This window comes from Manacus candei, unplaced genomic scaffold (genome assembly GCF_025592945.1).
Source record: "Manacus candei isolate 608988 ecotype Guabito, Panama unplaced genomic scaffold, ASM2559294v1 h1tg000015l, whole genome shotgun sequence".
NCBI classification, from domain to species: Eukaryota; Metazoa; Chordata; class Aves; order Passeriformes; family Pipridae; genus Manacus; species Manacus candei.
The window spans coordinates 14,890,486-14,905,451 of NW_026138063.1; the positions used below are offsets into that span (position 1 = coordinate 14,890,486).

Below are 14,966 nucleotides of genomic sequence, written 5' to 3' on the forward strand. Positions count from 1 at the left end.
TTCATCTTCCTCAGGACAAAATTCAGTGTTCAAGTGAACAGAAGGCACTCCTTTAACCATTTCTGATATAATATTGTTTACTGGAGCCAATATACACCTCAGATTGTGGAGGTACACAAAGAAATTGGGTACACTTGCATTTAACCACCATAATTTTGTACTCCTACAGGTAAGATTCCAGCTTTCTGTGGTTCTGCAGTTTTAGGAATGCCATTTTCCCATGGAAATCTCTGTTCACTCTAGTAACTTAAAATTGGAGGCCCATGAGCTACAGTCCATAGGGTACATAGTGTAAAGCACAATTTAGTGCTTAAAGAACACAGAAACATTAGTTTTCTGTAAATGGGACTGAAACAGAGGGCAGTTGAAAGAAAAGATGTGTCTTCTATAGAGATATTGGTAGCATTTCTTCAATGGCATATCCAAATAGAGGGTTGGGCATGGTAGCATCAAAATATTAAGCCCCTACATAGCTGGATGTGTTCCTTTAGGAAAATGCTGAATTACTTGGCAATTCTTCAGTAACAGTACTGAACACTTGTATAGTAACTGCTCAGAAATCAAAAAATTGTTCATAAACATGAGTAAATTGTATCTCACAAGTCATAAATTCCCTATGGGAAGTATGTGGCAAAGTCAGGCAAGGAATTCAGATGTCCCATCTCCCAGATCTGGGCTTTAGAAGAACTAGACTTCATAAATTCTACATTTTTTATAAGAAATTTTCACTCTGAGTGATCGATTGCTGAAAAAGAAAGCATCAGAGCCCCCAAGAGGTAACAAAAAGCCCCAGGTTTTGAGAAGTGGTGTCCTAACACCTTAGTGCTTTGGGACAGTATTTTCTCTCAGTTTACAGGATCCATCTATTTGGATGATGCTGCCTTCTTCCAGTGCCAGCTCAACACTGGTCTCAGTATTGAGGGCTCAGAGTTTTTCCTCAATTCTACACATTGACTGAATTTGCCTGTCCTTCCTTGTTTTCCTACAAGACAAAATGACTGTCCCAGAAGAAATAGTTTTTGCCTCTTCATGAGAGAGGGATGGGGCCAATTCCCAGTTTCCTTGTAGATGTACTACCATCTGCAACAGTTGTCCAATGCCTTAAGAGCAAGATGGAAAATACATGGTGACTTGTTCAAAAGTAGTTTCATTTTAGAAGCCCTTTTACATTTTACTTCAAGATTTCTTAATCACTGGCTGGTTTTTTTGTTGATTTTGTTTAGTTGGGTTTTTGTAAGAAAACCATATCATATGAAAAGGAGTGGGGGGAAAAATCCTATTTATAACCCCCAAAATATTTACTATTATTTAAGAAATAAATATCTTTTTCCCCATTAATAAAATGATATTGACTTCTATTTGCTTTGCAACAGAAGCTCAAAGGAGTAACTTTTGCTTACAGATATGAATGCTGGAAACAAAATCCATTATTTACAGTACTTTTGAAAATGTTATCTCACTTACAGGAAGATGTTTGGACTATTTAAAGTAATTTTACCGCTTCCTTAGGACAAAGCACATACTCTATTTTACCATATTAGCTAGTAATAAAAAAAAAACCAAACCTAAATTCATATCTAAAAATATCAAAAGGGATTTATTTTTATAATGAGTCCAGGTAGAATGACAGAACACAAGAAACAAGTAGTGAATTGCTTGTTTTTATGGCAATATCACCTTTATGAATTGCAAAACAAATGTGTCTGCATTAGATTTAGATTGCACAGAAAGAAAAAGCCAAGCTGAAACAGAACAATAATTTATGGCTGAGCAGATGGCAACTCAGGATAACTCTGGATTTGATTCCAGAGCAAAAATTCTGTTTAAAATACATTGTTAATCTGGCTAGCTACTTTTATGGCCCCCTTCCATTCATTGCAAATGAGTGATAAATTTGAGGATTGTCCCAAGGGGTTCTTGCAATATAAAAAATTGTATTATTTCCCTTTAAAAAATTATGATTTTAATATAAATTCTAATAATGTTAAGGAAGGACATGTAAATTTGATCATTCCCATTTGGAATGCAAATATTCCTCTATTTGCCTACTATGACTGCAATTCAGTTTAAGATCACATTTTAGCCTACCTTTTAAAATGCTATATATCTTTTGAAATATCACATGGAAAGTTACGTGACCCACTTTAAAAAAAAAAAAAAAACAGTGTAGTAAAAGGTATTTCTCAGCTTACCATATTTCATTTTGGGGATATGCTGAATGACATATTAGTCAGTGACTTTAAATAATATATTAAAACATTTTTGCTGACTTTTTTCCTAAAAATTCTAGCTCTTATGTTAGATGTGAATTATTAAATTTCACAGCACCAAATTCTATGAGGGATTTAGGAGGAGATTTTTAAATCTGAATTTTCATTGGGAAAATGCAACCCATTGTATTATCAGAATACTAACATACTCTCAGTTTCTTCTACTATTTTAAGACATGAAAAATACCTATTGTTATAAAATATTACTATATCTGCATTCCAAGTGTTATCGTTAATATTATATTTTGAGATTCATAATTCCTAGATAGAGGAGCAACTTGCAAAGCCTGGTAATGGTATTTGCAATTTTACTTCCTTTAAAACCCCTAAAACTAAGTCAGTATGCAAGATGTAAATGGAACTCAAGGAATTACTTTCTTCAGAGCCAATAACTGACTTTTTGCTCACCCACAGTGTGTCTTTCATTGAAAGGCCATATTCAAAACCAGACAACAGATTAACAAAATAGTCTGTGCTCTGCTGGCAGAGTCTTCCATAGTCACAAAGAGAACCTTTAAGCCTGCACAGGAATGTGGTAAACACGTTTTATGATGTAATACACCCCATTTAACACCCAAAAAATACCCTGGGGGCTTTTTCCATAGGGAATATTGTGAAATATATTAAGAACTACATGCGAATACTATTTCTCTATACATTTAGAAGATGGGAAGAATAGGAAAGCAACAACAAGTGGAGTGCTAAATCTTTGTGACTGTTCTGTCTCCACATCCAGGAAAAGCCAATTGGTCAGGAAGTTCGACTTTTCCACTTTTCCAAGGCCAGTTCAATTCTTTCCTCTTTGGAGTGAGAGAATATGTGGATGCACAAAAGTTGTGGGATTTGCTGCTACTAAAACAAACCAAAAAGGGCTGCTGTGAGACAGTGATCTAATATGCCCTTATTTATGGCTCTTCTCAGTGTAGAGAATCTTATTTCTGTTCAGTGAGGACCTATCCTGCTGTCCTCTGTACACATGTAGGGTGTGCTCTGCAGGTAGAGTGTTGCCAGGTTTAGACTGTCAGACATGGAGCAGAGAACATTCCTCGAAGAAGAATTCAAGCTGTGCTCCAGAGGAGTTCCTAAGTTGTAATGGCAACGTTTCTCCATTTCATACTTCTTCCATAGCAAATGAAACACTCTGTTTATTCTGGCCTAGCACTTTAGAAAGGATCAATGGCAGTTATTTCATGTACTTTCACAATTTTCTTTCATCTAGTCATGACTGCTTAAAATGAGCAGATTTTCATACAAAATATGCATGGTAGAAGTCTTCTTATAGATTTCTGAGGTTTCAAATTTTGCAGCAGCTGTTGAAGTGGGCATGTCAGAGATGTTATTCTGAGCATACCAAAAATCAGACATTTTGTAATCTTGCCTGTAACTTAGCCCTTACCGAGGGGATCAAGGGGAAGAACTTCTGTTCTTCTGACACAAGCTCACAGTGTATTTCCCCACAGGTTCACAAAAACAGTGGATAAACAGGAGAACAGTAATCAGTTCCTAAAAAGGCCACCAAATGAAGGCACAAGCCACTACAACTGACATATGTGATAATTTGGGTATAACCTAACAAAACAAACATATGTGGATGCACACATCAAATATGGTGCTTTCCAGTCTCAGTTTCTCCTTGAATTGGATTCCCATGACTTTAAAAGTATCTCCAGGATACCTTAAATAGAACAGAAATAGCTCAAAGGCAAAGTTGACTTTAAGACATTCTTCAGAGGTCATTCCCACAGTGTCAAAAAAGATTCAGGGAGACTGCCAAGAAATAATGTCTTCTGGAAGAGCAGCATTATATCTACCTTTCCAGCAGGGATACCGCTTCTGTGAAGTGATGATGTCTTCTTGAAAACCTTTACTCTCTTGTCACTCTTTCCACAAAGCAACAAAAGGGAAACATTTCTCCTGGAAGAAAACCAAAATGATCAAAGTATTTTGAAGATTTTTGTTTTACAATTCCTCTATTTAAAAGCATACACACACCATCCCCACAAGGACCATGACATGTTTGGTCTGAGAACTGACTATTTAGAATCACAAAATTTCTATATTATTCAGAAGAAAAAGACTATCATTTAAGTCAGACTTTACTAAAATACAGTCACAGACATCAGAGCTTTGTTACCAGGTTCAGCTATTACTGACTGAATGAAACCATACTCTGCCACTGAGCTGAAAGTAGATTCCTTTTGTTATTTATGGACTGGGGAGTTTAGGATCAAACTGTGGTCTCACTGAAGTTAATGGCAAAACTCCCACTGACTTCAATTAGAACAGAATTTGGCTCACAGTCTCATTACTGAGCATAACAATTAAAAGAAGCTTTTACAAGCTGTATTGCTGTGTAAAAGGGCATGAACCACGTAGCAGATTTCATTGAACCCACAGCCAACAGTCATTGCTATAGCAACTGAGGTTCTAACAAAGGTAGTCACTGTCTCTGTAATCATCAGGTGTCTCTATAGCAACTAGAGTTTCCAGAGAACAAGAGAAAAATATTTGAAAACTGTCAGTTGAAAGAAAAGAGGTCTGTGAATAAGGAGGTTGGAACCAAAAGCAACGTAAGGGTAAAACATGGCTCAGAGTAAAGAGAAATGATTGTCCTGAACATACACAGACAATGGCAAAGGAAGAGAGAGCACAGGCCAAGAGCTCGACTGGAGATGAGACACGGCTTTCCCTTGGGTGAGGAAAGCAATATGGCACTTCAAAGAGATATTCCCAGATCTAAATTAGTTATATATCAGACATAATTCTGTTAAAGAAAGATTAGTTACTATGTGAGAGAAGCAGGGCCAAACCTTGTCTGTAATAGGAGTTACAGTCCACTGGGGTTTTCAAAAGCACCTGCCTGCACTTCTTGTGCCTACATTCCTTTACAAGCACAGCCCTGTTTCTCTTCAGAATGGAAGAACACAACCTGTGTTACTGAGCTGCTATTAGTACAGTGCAACTAGAAATGATGGTTAAATGTTCTTATTCACAAATTTTTAAACAGTGTTGAAGTGAAAAAAGGAATAGCTGCTGTTTGGATACTGATAGAGATGAAAACAGCATCGTTCATCATAGATCTATTCAGTAAAATATGCTTTTAATCTCCAAGGTCGGAAGATAGCAGGGTTACACATAAGAACAGCATGTGTAAATATCAGACCCCACAAAACAATACTTTAGTGGTATTGACAGAACCCATAACATAAAAATTTTGGACTAATCTGATTCCTACCGATATCAGGGAAATATGAATTTGGGTGACGTGTTTAATTTAAGCAGGAATTATCTAAAATATTTCTGTTCACAGACTAAAAATAATTTAATTGGATCGGCGTGCTTCCTCTGAAAGTAAAGTCACAATACTAATTATATATTCAAAATGGGATCCTATCCAGTATACTTATGCACTACAATGCGTTTCTTAAGTAAACCAAAACCCATCTTTAACCTGAAAAATTGATAAAAAATCCAGTAGTTCTAAAGTCAGATTTCCATTTCACGTGTAAGGAGAGCCCTCTAGTGGGATGAACTTTCAGATTCGACTCACGGAAAAGAGCAGTCCTTGTTATGCCAGTCAGTTAAATCAGGTATTTTCCCCACTTTCCTTACTAGCATTTTGTTACAACACAGTACAGTTTGTATCCAAAACAGAAGTCACCACACGACACACTGTGGTGTCATATCAACTGGTTTAAGTTTAGTTTCCTATAAAGCAGGCAATGCATCAGTCCCACAAACTGCTACAGGTTGTGTTAAGTAAAAACTGAGGCAAAAAGATCATTGAATTCCTTTGTCTTTTCCATGTCCTTTGTCACTAGTTTCTCTGCCACACTGATGCCTGGGTCTACATTTCCAAGAGCTACTTTTGCTGCCGGCGTAGTCACAGAAGCGCTTTTCCTTATATCCCTAGGGAGTTTCAACTCTAATTGCCTCAACATTTCTCTGTATGCTCAAGCAACATCTCTATATTCCTCCTGTATTGCCTCTTCCTGCTTCCACTTTCTGTGCTTCCTTTTCCAATTTGAGTTCAGCCAAGTGTTCCTTTTTCGTCTACACCAGCCTTCTGCCCTACTTGCTTGACCTTCTGCATGTCGGGAGGTCTTTGTGATTTGAAGAAGCCACATTTGGAGATCAATCTGCTCTCCTGGGCTGGTGACATTAATACCCCAGGCTTCCATATCAACAGTGATATGGCAGCACTGATTCAATTGTATTGGGTAAACAGCAACTACAGAAATACAGACAAATCCAGGAGTGCCATATCTCAGCAGCAAACACCCTGACTGTCACTGCCATTTAAAGCTTAACCTCCTGCCACCCCTCAGGAAACCCCACCAAACTCAAACAAAAAACCCCCAAACAAACAAACAAAAGCTCCCTGATAAAGTATATCAGTATAGTGCTTTTCATTTTTCTCAGGTTCATTGTTCATCACTAACACTAACTTCATTATCTTTACATTTTTAAGTTAAATCTTGCCATCTAGATTCTTTTTGAGTTTATTAAAATGTGAAAGAAAATACCACAGGACAGCAGTTCAAGCTGAAAATGAACATTAAACCCACAAAAGTAAACTTGGAAATACCTCCTTCATAATCCTGACATTTAATGATGTGGATTAATTTAAACTGTATAAACAGGTGATATCAGTTTCCCAGAATCTTATAAGAACTCATCTTAGTTCTGAACCTATTGGTTAAAATTGTCTAAACTGGAACAGATTAACCATACAATAACAACTCATAGAACCAAACTCCTCCCTCTCTTTCAGAGCTTTAATTTCTTCAGGTGTGCTGGCATTTCTGTCTTCTCAGTGAGAAAAATGCACACAAGCATTTCTACTCTCTCAGAACTGAATTTGGTCTCTAAAGGAGATCCCAGCATGATGATTACAGTGTGCTGAGCTGGTTGTTACATCACATGGTGCATTGAATTCATTCATGCTCAAAAAGGAGGAAATATTTTCCTGTGTTGATACAATGCCTGGAGACAGTGACATGAGCAGAAGTATCACAACTCTTGGGAGATTAAAAGTCCAGTTCCACTCAACTTAATGTATATTCATCATAATTAGTACTGTATTGTGATCAGTCACTAAAACAGGCTCCAAATCAAGGAGGGAAAAAAAAAACCAACCCAGACTTTACCTTCTGGATAGAAAGATGTATTCCAGTAAGCAGAAATTATTTTTAAAGCTATTTTTGAGCTAAGGGTAATAGCTGTAATATAATAGATATATAGATTATGTGGATTTATTTCTCTCACTAGAGACTCTGTGACCAATGTAGATGGAATACCAGCAATGTTGAATAAGCAATAGTAAAACCAGAGTCTGACCTCAGAAAGAAAGAGAACAAGATCAATAACAACCTGCAAATAAACTGATTTCATAGGAAGCCTATTCCAAGCAGTAGAAGAATAGATTTCAAAATACACTGAAGCCTGGCAGTTATAAACTGACCCTTAGCCCAGCACTGTGGGCTTAGTGGCCTTAAGTGGCCTTAGCCCACAGTATTTCCTAGGCAGTTGTGTATCAGAACAGGAGGTAGCAGGGCAGATCTTCTTGGCTGGAATGGATTAGAGAAGGATAACCACTTGTGATCCCACTAATCCTGTTCCAGTCTGTCTGGGGATTTTAGGCAAGCGAGCTGTGACAGAACATTTGTTATCTGTGCACTCACAATGTGGTTGATTTCTCAGTTTCAGAGTTGGCTTTGCTCGGTTTTTTAATTACATGTATAGATACACTTGTTTTCAGTGTTTGCTTTTACTTTTGGCTCTACTTTTCCTATACTTGCAGAATTGCCAGTGCTGCTAAAGCTTTGCATCTTTGCTTAGAATTCTCACTAACTATAATTAATTACAATTTTTACACTGTGCTCCTTTTCTGACTTTGTATTTTCCAAAGTGAGAATCCCTCTACTGATTTACAAGATTCTTCTTGCTTTCTGTTCCATCTTGATAGTTTCTATAAGAGCAGACTTCTACATCTGCCAAGCTAAGGGAGGAAAGGATTATTTTTCTGTGAAATGCGTAGAGTTGATAAGGTGAACATAGAAAATTAGTAAGAACTACCTCTTGTTCATCAAAATTACATGCCAAGGGAGATAAAGCATGGTATTATGAGAATTACCTGATGCACTGCCTTCCAGAAACTTTAATTTGTTTGGCTTTGTATTTGGTCTGTTAAATAATATTCAAAACACCCTCCCTGTGAAAACTTTCTTCATTTACCTGGTAGTCTATTCTGAAAGTCAAAATGTAACTTTCTATTTTATCAAGTTCCTTCCTTCTTGAATTACCATCTGCATTAATATTGCAAATATGATGCAACTGCTGCAATATACTGTTGTCCTATCTGACATGCAAACCAACCAAAACTTGGAGAGAAGTTATTCCACTTAGGAGGCGAAATTGGTGAGGGGTTTGGATACCACTGAAAATCTGGTTACATGTAAGAATGTGGAAAGACCTGAGCACAGAAAGAATCAAACAGATTACCTGGTAATATTGCCAACGCTTTTTCAAATGAGAACCTATTGCAAAACCTGATTAGTTTTTCTGAGGCTATACGGTTTTCCTGTGTATTCTTCATGGGTAGCTCTGCTTTCTCAATAGAGCTGTTTTTCATCTAACTGAACTCATTCTTCTTTACAAAACTGTACGTAGCAAAAGTTTCCTGAAGAAAAACTGGAGAGGTGATTTGGTTTAATTTAGCTCAAGAGGTATTTGGCTCTGTGTATCTATATTTCTAATAAAATAATATGGCATACAGAGAACAATAATACAGCCATACCATTCAGCACAAAGTATAACAAAACTAACTGGATTGAAACTTATAATATAGCCTCTTCTATTACTTACAAGTTTCACATTAGCTCTTCTCCATGTATGAGCCTGAACATTTGGGACATCCCTCTGAGTAGCCTATAAGTGCCAAAATATCCTCAGGTTATTAAAAGCAAAAAGCATTCTTAAGGTCCTGCACCATTTAGTTCCAATATATTTCCCCAATAACACATATATATAATTCTTACTTGCAAACATGCTGCAACAGATAGTTAGCTTGCCTTAATCATCATATCTTTTGCATATTACAGATGGTGTACTGTAATAATTAATTAATACAATGTTTGAGGATGCAAAGAGAAACAACAGTTTTGGATGTCATTTCTGGATTGCTCGTAAGTGGCAGCTGTGATGGGTGGCTGTGGCTGGGAGCTTTGTCAGAATTTAAGCCCCGAGCCCAACACCTGCAAGCCTGGTAACTAAATCTGACATTCTGTTTTCATTTAAGCTCTGGCGTGGTGCAAGTCACTGTAATGTGCAATTGTTTCATGAACATGCATCAGATTATCTTGTGAGATAGGGCAGAGTCATAACCCAATTTTGCTTCGGGAAATTAACACTTATGTGTTTCAAATATTTCATACTGCACCTACTCGAGCAGTAAGATTAAGGAACCCCTTTTTATTTGATGAAAAATATGGGTTTGGGTAAATGCAAATAAAAAACTGAACTTGGTCTCCCAAATCTGAGGTAAATCTAATCACTGAGATTCTTCGTATAAGTGACCTCCTTTCACTGTTTCATGCTTCTTCTCCATTGATTTTATTATAAGTGCTTGCAAATTACCTATTTGACAGGGTAGAAAAGAACTTTGACTTTCATAGTAAACAAACCTTTGGTTTTCATTGCAAAAGATACTGAATGTGATTATTTTCAATTGATCTTTTTTTGCTTGCTTTTGATACCTCCGCATTGGAGATGGATGATCAGACTCACAAAATTGAGGTCATTATCATTCTAAACTGTGAATATGACATCCACATCAAGTCTTCATTTTTATTTTTTCTCCTTTATAAAGGGTAGAAGCCTTAGCTATTTGACTAACACTTTTTAGACAGTTGCAACTGTTGTATAATGAAATTGCTGCACCTAATTCCCTTACACATTATTTTTTAATTCAAAATACAGTATTGAATACTTCTCAAAAAGTACAGGTTACCACCATTATCCTTGCTTAAAATTGACTTGCCCGGTTCATTAGTTTGGGAAGTGTCATCTGGGCTTTGCCAACTTTTCATCTCACAGAGACTCCCTTGAAAATCCTTTCACAAATACAGTTTTGCCTTAGCCAATGCTGACTGTGTTTGCAAATTATCAGGTAAAATTACAAAAAGAAAGAGAAAATGAGGGAAACACAAAGGAGAGAAGATAGTGAAAGAGTGGAGAGAACAGAGTGAAACCACTCTCAGATAGAGATGGAAAAAATGTCCGGTAAGCAAGGAGAAAGCATTAACTGAAAAAGAACTAGAAGGAATCAACTTTTCTTACAAGCTGAAAGAAAAAAAACTGAAAACCTGTAAAATGGGATGAAATTAGTTTATGCAGAGGACAGAGCTGATTGATTATCAAGCTAAAATTATTTTAAAACATGATAGATTGATTGAAGCAACAGTGCCTCCCCAAGAACACTCAGCCCTGAAAGTACTGAGAGTATGGACAGCTGGGTATTTCTGGTTTATTCACCTGTGACACATATCTGACTTGGAATAGTCCAGATTAGTTTGCCCCAAAATATTTTAAAAAATAAATTTTAGCAGACTTTAACATCAAATAATGAGAAGACTGTCTTTTTGTAATGAGAAGCAGAATTGATGTTTTTTTCTGATGAAGATGAGAGTTTATTTGGAATTCTTCCATATAGACATGCATTGCATCCTTGAGCTCAGATAGAAAAGCTTCCAGGAGGATTTGCTGTACATAGTTAGAGTATTTCTACTGTTTTCCTGGCCTAATTGAGTAAATGAAAACATGCAAACAGCAGAAACGATGGGGAGTAAATTCCACTGCATTTTGTTCCGTTTGATAGAGGTTTTTAATTACTTTTAATTCTAGGTAATTAGACCCTTTCTTTTACAGAGATCACTCTGTCTTCTGGCAGGTTCAATACATGTGCAATGCCTAAATCTTGAAATCCTTATTCACTGATTTGTTTTTTTCTTCTGTCTTTGCACCCTAGTAAAGTGTCACTTGTATTCTACCTCACCTGCACTTAAACATGGGCAACTGGGAAACAGGAAAGATTTTTAAACTTCCGAAATGTAGTAAAGGTTTCTATGTCATTCTTTTAACATAATTTTTTCTGTCTTGAGCTGTCAAGGCAAAATATGATTTTTAGGATTCAGATTGTGCTATTAACTCCAGGGACAAACATTATGAACATGCACTGAGTTTTACAACAGAATTTTAGAAATTAAGAGAGTCTGAGGCTCAGAGGCAGTTTGTGCATCCACAGCTTGAGCAAGCGCAGTCCAGCGACACAACTGTAACATCAAAAATGAGACAGGGCAGCTTTAAGAGAGAAACAGGAAGCTGTAACTAGAATCCAGCTGAATTCTGAGCTGGGGCACTTTACTATGAGGCTGCAAATGGAACAGATGTGCTTGCTGTGAATTTCTGTAGTGTCTGGACTTTTTGTACCAAAGGTGATAACACTTCTGTTCCTGTGATTTTTTTTTTCTTCTTTTATTTTTCACATATTTTTCCATAAAGGGAATGAAATGGAGAAGTTGAAGAAATACATACCAGTGAAAGATGAAGATCAGTTTTATCATCAGGGAGCTGTGGAGCTGCTAGTCTTTAACTTTTTGCTCATTCTTACAATATTAACAATTTGGTTGTTTAAAAACCATCGATTCCGCTTTCTGCATGAAACTGGAGGAGCTATGCTTTATGGTGAGTAAAAATTCAAGTGCCAGCATAACATGGGGCTAGTTGCATATTTTTGATCAGGCACTTGAGATCAAGTGCTGACAAAGCTCAGAAAATGTGTGAATTAAATGTCATCAGCTCCTTAACTGTATGGCAAAATAATAATGTAGCAGCATCTCTCCTGAAGTAGCTGAAGGCTGCCTTGAGGAGAGAGCAATTGTCATGAGCTGGTTATCCTCAGGATGTGCATGTTCTGTTCCTCTGTGGTCCAACAGCCACTGCATGACACCTTGGGAGTTGGGGAGTTTGCTGTTTACCAAAGAATGAAATGTCCTCAGTGGCTTTTATAACACTCAAAGATATTAGATTAAGGAGCCTTGTGGGTACAGACATGTTGTCTAATAAAGTTTAAATGATCTTTAGAGTTTTCTTTTGGTTTTGCTCTATGCCTTTGAAAAACACAATATGATGAATGCCTCTATCAGTCTTCCCTGAATGCTGTCATTGTGCTGTAAGTTCAGTTTGCCAGTTTAGTTCTAATCTTTCATGAAGTTTTGTCATGTTACATATCGCTTTCCTGTAGAACTTCCTGCATTGTCCCCGAGTACTCACTGGTTTAATGGTATACACTTACATGTATAATGATTTTTCTTGTCATTCTCTTACTGTTGTTTCACTTTGAGAGATGTGGCTGCCATTTCTCCTACCATAAAACGCATATAGGAAGGTAATGCTGCCACAATGGAAGATAGAAATCAAGAGCTCAATCATGACCCATCTAAATGCCAGCCTGTTCAGGCACATTCTGTGCACATAATATACTCTAGCAGTGTAATATCCAAACCTGACTTTGTTAAGATTCCATATTCTGAAGAATATTTGTTTATCATGGGACACCACATGCAAAAAGTTTCATCTGAAAGCCTGCAACAGCAAAGGCAACTGAGCCCTACATTTTGAGGTAAATGTTTCATTTGCTATATCAAGCATTTTCAGGTGATCTCAGCATCTTCGGAGGACTGAAGCTGAAGCTCAGTCTTCCTTGTATCCCTTAAAGCTGTTTTGGGTGAGACATTAACTGTACGAATTTTCAAGAACACAGGCTGTTTCATCTTCTTGGCTCACTGTCTTCACAAGTAACTTGATACTTTAAAGGAAAGCAAGCAAAAAAGAAACTCCTGTATTAATCCAGTCACTGAGCCCCTAACACTTGAGTCTGTGGGATTCTTCATTCTCATCTGCTTTGCCTGTATTTTCAAGTTGTGGGAAAATATTTCTTTAATAATATACTGTTTTTCTAATCTTTAAATCTGTTACACACAGAAAACACACTTCAACTGAATCCGTTGAGACTGAAATGCACATCACATGACACTTATTTGGGATACTTTTTGTTGTCAGACATCACCTGGATTGCTGTTTAACAGTTTTATGAGGTACAAGTTACAAAACACTGAGAATACATTTGCTTATTGCATTTCTGTTAACATGTCTCAAAAGGAAAATCATGAGACAGTGGGCAATATATTCATTATGATCCACTTGTAAATTGCAATGTTTTCCTAAATACATGGGTGCCTCTTCTATAGTAGCTATAGTATACTATTGGGCTGTTTCCCATGTACAGCTGATAACATTTGTTGAAGATTTAGACAAAAGCCTGTCAAAACAGAAATGAAATATGGAGAAATACAACATAACACAAACCAGTATTTAATTAGAGTTTTTTCTGTCCTTTGGTTCTATTTTGCTGCCTGCCCAGGACATACTCTGCACATCATGAGGACAATGCACTCATATTCTTTTGATCAGTTCAGAGATTAGTGCTCCAGCAGGACAGAGCTTTTGAATTATTAAAACAGTCATGAACAAAGGAAGCATTCCTCATTATTGTAAATAAACTACCTGTTTAGTCTTTCATTATTTATGGCAATTTTCAAACAGGGAAAAAAGCTTATTTGTAGCATCCAAAAAGTTGATGATGTCCCTTTTATCCTTCAAAATTTTGGATATGGGTTTAGTTATCTTTAGCATTGTGGAATAGCAATAATGAAAAGAAATTGAAATTTCAGAGGTCATGAGAGAGGTGTCAGATCAACAGCAACAGCTTCAGGAGTAAATCTGCGTGGCACCAAGCACTGACAGTGAGTCAAATCCTGCCCTCACATAATTTTTGCCTTCCCTATCCAAACAATTCTGATTTATACCTGTTCAGTACAAACTCAAAGTCTCAGTCCTACAGTTTGCTTTGCTCTTGCCCATTCAGCTATTCATTAGATATGTGAATAGCAACAAAAGAAACAGATAATTTGGCTTTGAGTGACAGAAGAATATGGCCACTTATTGCAGACTGTGCCCCACAGCATGACAGATGGGTCTGTATTTCTCATCAAGTGTGCCATTAGAGGTGCAGCAGTGGAGAGGATAGAGAAAGTGAAGTGTGAGGAAGATCAGGGGAAAAAACCCACAGAAATACAAAAACAGGAAGTTTTACAGCTACTGCAAAGTGCTGAACAGCCACAAATTGAACACAGCCTGATAGAAAGTTCTATTTAAAGTACAGAGCAAATAAAAGAGGGAGTTGGCTTTTTTTTTTCTTTTTTGCATCAGCTTTGTAGGAAAATTCAGTTTTAGATTGAATAGTTCCAGCTCATTAAAAAAAGAACACAAGCCCATAGTGAAAAACTGTCCATTTAGAAACTTTCAGAACTGAGGTGTTTTAGCTCTACTTTTTTATCAAAGAAATGGTTCAACACTAAGTATAGCTATATTTAATTTCAAAGTCTTTCAGCAGTTACAAAGAAAAAAAACAAAGCATTTGACATAACCCAGTATTAATTCACAAGAAATAATTCAGCATGAATTCAACATTATTTCACAAGAAATTATGTGCACATATGTGTGTTTGCGTATACCTTGCAAGGCATTCAGCTTGAAAGTATTTAAAGACTCAAATTATTTTGTCTTGAGACCAAA

At 36.8% G+C, this 14,966-nt stretch overlaps 1 protein-coding gene across 1 annotated transcript in view; it reads left to right on the plus strand.

The window, feature by feature from the left end:
• Positions 1–11,688: 11,688 nt before the first annotated feature.
• Positions 11,689–14,966, plus strand: part of SLC9A9 (solute carrier family 9 member A9) — a 183,600-nt gene continuing 180,322 nt past the window's right edge. Inside the window, exon 1 of the mRNA XM_051782060.1 lies at positions 11,689–12,014. Within this exon, the coding sequence (XP_051638020.1) occupies positions 11,840–12,014 (175 nt within the window). The 5' untranslated portion in view covers positions 11,689–11,839. The remainder of the gene's footprint in view (positions 12,015–14,966) is intronic.